Source organism: Pteropus alecto, unplaced genomic scaffold, assembly GCF_000325575.1.
Source record: "Pteropus alecto unplaced genomic scaffold, ASM32557v1 scaffold115, whole genome shotgun sequence".
In the NCBI taxonomy this organism is placed as follows: domain Eukaryota; kingdom Metazoa; phylum Chordata; class Mammalia; order Chiroptera; family Pteropodidae; genus Pteropus; species Pteropus alecto.
Genome location: NW_006436814.1, coordinates 1,724,505 through 1,733,254, shown reverse-complemented (window position 1 = coordinate 1,733,254; position 8,750 = coordinate 1,724,505). Strand labels below are relative to the sequence as shown.

The 8,750-nt window shown below is 48.4% G+C and overlaps 1 protein-coding gene across 3 annotated transcripts in view; it reads right to left on the bottom strand.

The window, feature by feature from the left end:
* DESI2 (desumoylating isopeptidase 2) overlaps positions 1–8,750 on the bottom strand; it is a 55,850-nt gene that overhangs the window by 11,828 nt on the left and 35,272 nt on the right. Inside the window, exon 5 of one of the 3 annotated variants that reach the window (XM_006914264.3) lies at positions 3,739–7,095. The exons of the other annotated variants lie outside the window; for them this stretch is intronic. Coding sequence (XP_006914326.1) covers positions 6,862–7,095 — 234 coding nt within the window. The 3' untranslated portion in view covers positions 3,739–6,861. Of the gene's footprint in view, positions 1–3,738; positions 7,096–8,750 lie in introns of those variants that run through there. 3 annotated transcript variants of the gene reach the window in all.

Genomic DNA, 8,750 nt, shown 5'->3' with positions numbered 1-8,750 from the left:
GAGAAACAGAAGAGGGAAAACTGTTTTTTTTTCCCCCTAAGACAGAGGTCAATTGGCTAAATTGTCCCTATATTTCCAGTGACGTATATAGTGAGGTTCTCAACTGAAATGTGTGTGGGAAACATGCAGAGAATTTGAAGAGAGGGCAGGTATGAAGTGTCACCCAGGACGTGGGAAAGCAGACTCACAGGGGAACTGCAGCAAGCCGTGGCGTCAGGTGTCTGAGGTTTATAGATAGGAACGTTGAGGTCAAACCCGTTAGCCCAGTTGAGTGATTTTGCTCAGCCACATTCAGCTGGTCAGGCGCAGACGCACAGGAGTCTGGTCCGAACAGGGCTGGGGTCGCCAGGTCATGATGATGAAGGGAGAGAGGGGCACAGATGTGGAGGGCCGTGAGAGGAGGTGATTTAATCATCGAGTACGGAATTTAGGCTGGGCGGGAAGAAAAATCATGGTGGAAGAGGGAGGTGATGAGTCAAACGAGTGCAAGGCTTAATGGTTTTGGGGTCTTGATTAGGTCAAAGACACGTTGCAGTGCGGGGAACTTGAGTGGGCTGAGAGGTTAGTGGGAGAAGATGTTTCAAAGGAAGATTTCAGCAGTTACTGGTGGTGACAAGTCTAAGGTTTGAGTGCGTGGCAGAAATAAGAGATCAAGAGGCTGAGACACTGACAGTGGTTCTCAAGCAAGGACAGAACTGCCCACCCCCTGGGGGCAAAGTGTGTGGGGACATTTGATCTGGCAATGACTGTGACGGGGGGAAAATGCTGGTAATTAACGGACAGGGCGCAGAGATGCCACATCTCGTAATGGCAGGACTGTCTTAGCACAAGGTATGTATGCGCCACTTCAAATGGCAACAGAGCCCCCGGTGAGAAACACTGGGCTAGGGGACTGGGTGGGTCATCTGTGTGAATGTGGTGTCACTGAGAATGATGACAGGAAAAGGGGTAGAGGAAGACAGAGCGGGAGGAAGGGGAGCAGATGATGGCAATGAGGAAGCCGCTGGCCGGACTGGACAGCACGGGACCGGAAGTTCAGAAGGAAAGAGGTGACATTGTTTAGGAGCAACAATGGGAGATGGGGACAGAGCCCCTGCAGGGAGAAGCCGGGTCTCAGATAAAGTCGAGAGGCCAAGAAACATTTGAAAAAGTGAAGGCCACTTGGGCACTCACCTGGCATAGACTGGGGGTTCTGGAAGGCACAGCCGAAGAGGGACTAGTAAGGGTAAGTAGGGGGCCTGGCCCGAGGAGGAGCTGGGGACGAGGATTTGGCGATGGATCTCTCGGGACTTCAGTGCTGACTGAAGTAAATAACCCGGGCTGGCGGAGCGATGGGCGTGCAGCTCTGATGGTCCCCCACGTGAAGTAGACAATCAACCCAAACATCGGTCCAGACTCCCCTGTGCACGGATCGGGGGCTCCGAGGAAACTACTTGTAACCCCTCCAGAGGGTTCAAGTTCATGCTTCATGTTTGTTGGAGTACTCCTTGATTCATACGGATTCAGAAAAACTGAGAAAAAATTCAGAAAATCATTCCACACTGTTGAATTTCGGAGGGGGACTAAACACCAGGTCCTTCAGACGTCCGTGTGTCCAGGCGGCCGGACGGCCACCTCGTCTAGGAAACTCTCCCTCCCATGGCAGAGGCGGCTTGAACAGCACGGAACTGAGTGCTGCGGCCTGGAGCAGAGATGCTCAAACTTTAACGTCCACGTAAATCATCCGGGGATCTAGTGAAACGCGGATTCTGATGCGGTAGGTTTGGGGCGGCCTGGGGATTGTCCAGTTCAGAAAACGCTTGAATAGAAAGAGTAGGAGCTTTTTGATTGGCTGGGTTCAAATACGGGTTTTCCCTATGCCACCTGGGTGGCCTTGGGCTAATAACCTCCAATTGTCTTTGCGTAAAGCAGGAATGTCACAGGCTGCCCGGAAGTGCACAGCAAGGGCACAGTAAGAGGATTTCCCTTTTCTCCTTTGTCTTGTCCACTAAACAGTCTTTCCAGACTTAAGGTGACAGCCATTCTATATCTGTGGGGACACTGGCTTTCTATGGATTATCGACGGCCTGCCAGGGGCCACTGCTAGGGAGTCTCTGGTGTCGCTGACCCAGGTGGAAGAGGCGGCAGAAAGTTTTCCTGTCTTTGTTCGGGGCTGAGTCTGGCAACCCTGGCTCCTTTTCTCTTATTCCAGTGACCTGCAAATCCCAGTTCCTCTCTGTGTGTGTGATAAACGGCCACCTAGACAGAGGGTCCTAGGTAGACTGGATTTTTTTCTTTGACTCATTTTTCAGTGACCTGTCCAATGCATGTGCCTTTTCCAGCGCAGACCCCTCCTCCCTCCTCCCCCCAGGGGTCTGGTTTAGTGATTTTGGTAACTTCATCCCCGAGTCCGCCTGTCTGCGAGGCTCTAAGCACAGCCTGTTGAGACATGTAGCTCCCTCAGTGCGGCTTGCCTGGGCACTGATCACTGGGACTTACGGGTGGGAAGGAAACGGCCTGGCAGCCAATGGCTCCCCTGAGGCCTGCTAAATAGGCTGGAGTGTTTGGTAGAACCTGGCAGTCGTTCCCAAGAGGTTAGGTGTCAGGGAAGAGCTCAGGGAACATGGCTCTACTCCCCGCATCTGCTTGGGAGGGGTACATTCTCAGTGGGACCGTGAAGCAGGGCTGCAGGGCACAGCTGCGCCAGTCAAGCTTCCCCGGTCCGGTTGAGTGGGGGCCCTTCTTCAGTTTCCCCTTGGCCTCAACAAGAAGGAAACTATTCAGTTCCCACCCAGTGTAGGCTCAAGGCTTGACCCTCTTTGGCTTCTTTGTTTGAAGAAGGGCTGGGGAGGCTTGGAGAGGCCTCGGCAAGTCTCTGAGTTCAGAATCCATAAGGAAATAAGGAGCGGCCCATTAATTTACTTCTTGAGAAGCATAGCATGGAGCCATTAGTCTTTATTAGCACAGACTTTTTGCAAACTTAGAAGGTCAATCGATATCTGGATGATAAGGTGAACTTTAGGAGCAAATAATGGGGGAAAAAAGACTATTGTCCCTTGGTATATCTGGCACCCTTTCTGCACGCAAGACCAGCTGCTTTACCAGATTAGAGTTTGTGACCAACTTACCTATTAGGAATCCATTTAGAATGGGGCGGGGGCGGGGGTGGGGGGGAGAGTCTCCCTTTGGTTCCTGTCCTGCAGGCGAGAACAGATCATTCCTACTTAGCAGAGAGTGAGCAGGCGCTGACAGACCGCAAGGGACCACTATTTATTTAACTGTTCTTAATACGAGAAGTTTTGAATTAGTAAGGGGGAAATACGCTGGACTAGGCGCTCCAGTTTGTGGGAGGCGAGGCCAGTCACCCAGGCTCCTGAACGCTGGATGCTGCCAGGTGGGGGCGCGTGGCACATGGGTGGGGGGCTTTCCCTCTGCAGGCCTCCCCCACACCGCTGGTGGGGAGGAGAGGGCATTTTCCCTTTTCCCAGCCTCGCCTACATCCCCCAGAAGCTGGGGCTGGCACCCGCTGCCTGTGACGGGGTGTGGTTATGCTCTACTGGGCAGCTAAGGAGTTGGCCCATAGACTTGAACTCAAGAGGAATTCACGGGAGAAACGCACAGGTGAATCCACGATGGGGCGGGGCTGGCCATGTCTCTGCAGAGCAGATGAGAGTCTCGGGTTTTAACAGTGACCTCCCACCCCCGACACAAATACGTAACAGTCGTCATCTCCTGGAGGTCAGAAAGCACTAGAAAGTATTTCTTATAAAAGTAGTTTTTAATAAATCGATGTATTTCAATGTTGATAACATGATAGCCCAAGGCTATTCCAAGGTAGCAAAAGTGAAGATTCCCGGTATTTTTCATATAAACACTATGAATGACAGTACAGTTGCATTCAACTTCACAAGAAATTATCTCCAGGTTCATGAAGATTCTTTAACAGCGGTGACACCTTCCGCACAGTGAAAGCGCATGTGTGTTGACTGAGTAGGCAACGACAGTCTAGTGACGGAGCTGCGCTGTGACACCGCGCGGGAAATGACGACGGCACGTACCGAAGCCGGGGTATCGTACAGAAACGGAGCCGTGAGACGACGCACAGATGAGAACCCTGGAGCAGTGAATGTGCTTCCACCCGCCTCGCGGTGATGGAAAGAAGCCACGGATACGAGCCCGGCCGCCGTCTGGGGTGCTGGCCCCGCACACACGCCACGCCAGCGATCGGTCGAGATCAGAACTCCCTGCTCTGCACAGATGCTGGTGAAGTAACTCGCGCCGTTGCTGTGGGTCAGGCCAACAGCTGGCTGGACGTCAGGCATCGGGCGGAGGCTCCCTCTCTACTACCGCATCACTGCCTTCTACAGCTCACAGGCCACTCTTCCCAAAGCTGACGCCCCCTTAGTAGGGTTGGGAAAAAACCCCAAGAGCATGTAAAACAAACGGTAGAGACCAGCAGCTTCTGACCCTCTCATGCTCTATCACTGCCCAACCCATGAGAAACAGGCTTCGTTCACTTGGTTGCAGCTACAAAGAGAATCTCTGACTCCACCATGTCACATGTATCTCAATGATTGGATTTCTATATGGAATTTTTCTTAACAGAGATCAGATAGAAAACAAGATTCTTTGCCTCTAACGGCAAGGAAAAGCTAGCTAAATGCTAGTTAATTAAACCCATTCTCAGTTTTGAACCGCAGAGAGTCAAATGAAGTTTTCTAAATTTCTTTATTTCTCAACCTTAAGCGATCTCGCTTCCAGAATTTTATCTGCTGTTAATGTGATAATTGGCCACAGGCCACGACTTACTTCTACTAGGACCCTTCACACTATTTTAAAACTCCAAATGCTGCAGATTGAAGTAAATACAACAAAATAACAAATCGTTTGTGTGCTGAGGTGCTGGATTCTGGAAAAGTACAGATGAGATGTTCTTGGCTTTTCACCAAGAAGTTTCTAACGGATGGCCACTCCTTTACGTGTCAGTAGCCCAGCTTTAAGTCACGTACATCCGGATGCATTAGAAAAAACTAACCTATCACATTATTAAAAAAAAAAAAAAAAAAGCAAACAGTTTTCACTAACCTGGGTTTTGTTGATAAGACTCTTGAGTGAACAAATTCACTGCTAGAGTCTTACTGTTCTATTCTAAATCTCACTTTTAGACCCGAACCAAGTCTAGTTTTCACGAAGGTCATATATTCTTCTGTCATCTCTTCAAACAAGCGCTCTGCCCCCACTAAAGATCTGAGAGTAATTTGTAGAGGCTTCCCCTCCAGAAAGAGAACAGTCAAGCATAAATTAGTTAAGTGGCTTCCTTTTCCTCAGGTCAATGCTTGTAACTCAAGGTTTATTTTCCCTGTGAACAGGGTGCGCTTAAGTTGATAAAATGAATCAAAATCAGCTTATGGAAAAGGTAAAAAATGTAGTTTACTAAAAGATACGTATCTTTACAAAGAGAAATAGCTATTTAGAAGTTTAAATAAAAGTAGATGACTTTAAAACTAACAATATATATAAAGCTGAAGTCACTGCCTTCGATAATTTCTACACTGCATCCAGTATTTTCTGTAGGACAGTCATTCTTAAGGCAGAAAAATCGAATGTGACATGTAATGACTTGGCTCTTACATCCCAAGGTCAAACTGGGAGTGGACTTGAGCAGACCGTTGCCTTGCAAACGAGGTGACTACCTCTATTTCATCCTTAGAGTATGTTATATGAGAGACATACATTTGAGAGAAGAGAAAAAGATGGATTCTAAGATGCCCAAATGTGATTTTTAAATAAGAAGTCGATGAGACTAGGCTTTCTATTGTGAGGTGAAACTACTCCCAAAACAAACTAATAAACTCAACATACTCTTACCTGGTACATAAAATGTTTGAAATATCAAAGAATTACTTTTGGAGTGTGTTATTCTAACTAGTTTCTAAGGTCTAGTATAAAAGGCAGCCTGAAGAATTAAAAGCAGTTGAAAGTCAACTCATACTGCTATTCAGAAGGCTACCATTTAGGATACTCCTACCTCATCAATAAAATCCTGTGCAGGGAGGATATCGATATGTAGTAAAATAACAATGAAGCCCCTCCCAACACATGTGCAAAACCTCTTGTCAGTTACTAGCAAAAATATAACGAAAAACATCTTAATTACAGAATCAGAGGCATCGAAGCCAGACGGATACAATAATGTGCCACCCTGCCTAGGTGGACGGACAACCGGGATGACAGCGACCGCTCGATGAGGACCTCGGACGGGCCACTGGGAGCGGGCGGGAGCGGGGTGCTAAGAGGAACCAGGCCCGAGGTCCGGCCAGCTCTCCCGCAGACAAGGTTCCGAGCCCTCAGGGCTGCGTGTGCCCCTTGACCTCTCCGCATCCTGTGCCAACACCTCGACAAAAGTGAACGCTGACCTAAAAGACAATCTGAAGCAGGTAACGGGACGACAATTGTGTAAGTACCTTTCTGTGTGCCTAGTATTTATGCCATAGCTCTGGCAATTGTCAGAAGTGTACGAAGGTTACCTGCCTCATCTCTGAAGACATGAAGATTTTCTTCTTTCACGGTGGCAGGAGTCCATGCAAGATTTGTAAACAGCGATACAAAATACTGTAAACATAACTTAACAGAGCTTGTATAAAACAGAAGAAGTAAATCCAAATTTACAAGTGGGTAAAAAAAACAGAGGGCAGCTTCATACAAAGTTCTCCCTCCTGCGCCAAGTGATTTGATTACAAATATAATCCTGAGCTGAAAAACTGGGACTTGGGGGAGAGCCATCTTTGCATACAAAACATCCAAAGGACGCTTACTCTTTTACTTTCCTCCAGTGATATTCAACTGCCAGAGACAGTTCTGAATGTGTGACTTTGGAGACATTTATAGTTTGGTGTGGCGCCCGGGCCGGGGGCCTGCTGCAGTGCTTGCCATGGAAGCGGAGGCGACAGCGTCCTCCGCCTCCTCGAGCTCGTCCTGGAGCTCCTGGCTGACACTGGACTGCAGGGCTGCGGGCGTGAGCCACTCCTTGGGGAGGCAACTCTGTAGGAAGGGGATGCAGGAGCTGAAGTAGGCAAGTCGATTGATCCAGCGAGGAATCTCTTTCCCGCAAAGAATCTAGAGGAGAGAGAGTGATGTTAGGAAGAGGTGGAGGCCATCTGGCTCCCTGCCAAGGAGCGGGGGAGGGCGGGACGTTCAGAAGAGCCACTGCAACCTAGCCTTTGGGGATGCGACTCTGGGCCTTTGAAAACAAACAGCTCCTTAGCGTGGGAGCCTGGGGTCCCTACTGTCAGCTGCCCGCTTTCCTCTCTGAAGAAGCCTGTCAAGTCGCTTTCTTTTCGCATCTGTAAAACTGAGCTAATTCCATCTGGCTTTCCTTCTTTGATCCTTGCAACTGCTCTGAGACACATGAAGTACTTTGAACAACACAGAAGACAAGACTCTTGTTAACACGAGGTCTGATTAGAGTAACGGGAGCTCCCAGCAGGCGGAGCAGTCAACGTCAGATGCCATCCTCTCCGTGAATTCTCCTCTTCCACAGATTCTACTTCCCTCCAGCGTCCATCGCTCCGCTTTTCCTGGTCCGCATTTTATCCCTTTGCTTCTGTCCTTGACCCACTTTTCCCAAGAAGCTCACGCTGGTCCAGAAAGAAGTATCTCCCCAGGTGGTGACCTGGCTCTGAGACTGTGGAAGGGGACTGTGGCCTGGCTGAGCTTCGGTGTGCCGTCTTCACGAGTGGCGGTGGAGGTGGGAATGGGGGCAGGAGGAGCCATTCTCCCGCGTCCTATGCTTCTCTTGTCCTGGGGGGTCTGAGCCCCGCCTCCTCCCATCAGTGAGAACCAGGCCCTTTATGGGCAGCTTTGCTCCCTGTCACCCTCCTTCCCTTCTACAGACAACTGGGCTTAACTGAGTCCACACTCCACTGTCCCTGTGGCATTTTTATCTCCAAGTATGTCAAAAAGTAGGATCGTAGGATCTAGAAGTACCATCTACCTTAGTTGATGACTTGGGAAAGAGGTTTCAAAGTACCTTATGTCCTCAAATTAGCTAATATGTAAATAAGGTGACATCTGTAATTAAGCAATGCAACTTTTCTAACAGTTTAGCCTTATGCCTTAAAGGTTATTCCCCCTATATGATATCATTCCCATCTGTCTACTCTAAAAAACACAGACAAACAACTATTATATTATATTTTACACCCAAGACACATTTAGGGCTATTTGCATAGATGAAAGTTAACCACAGAGTGGTGACTAAGAACATGTAGGTTAATGTAGCAGATATTCCAAAGGCGTTTCCTTCATTCTACTTCCTAAGTCCTTATTGTATTCAGCGGCCTACCTTCTTCCATATAGCCATGTGCTGCAAGGGAAGCTGACTTTATCCCAACCCCTGGGGGTGTAAGTTGATTAGCCTAAAACAGTCTGTAAACTATAAGCCTCCTGTTTCTGCAGATAAAATTTTACTGGAACACAACCATGCCTATTTATTTATCATCTATGGTTCCTGGGCTACAATGGCAGAGGCAGAGTCCAGTCCACGAATAATCCGCAAGCCTGAAATACTATCTGGCCCGTTTGGAAAAAGTGTGCCGATCCTCGGTCAAGTCAGTATCTTTTAAACTTTGAGTCATGATCCATTAGTAGGTCATTCTGCATTGTAAGTTGAATTTTAAAAATAAAATAGATTGTAGGTAGTAGTGTAACTGTGACAGCTGATTTGGTTATGTTACCTATGTGTATATCTTGAGTCATAATGTAAAACATAC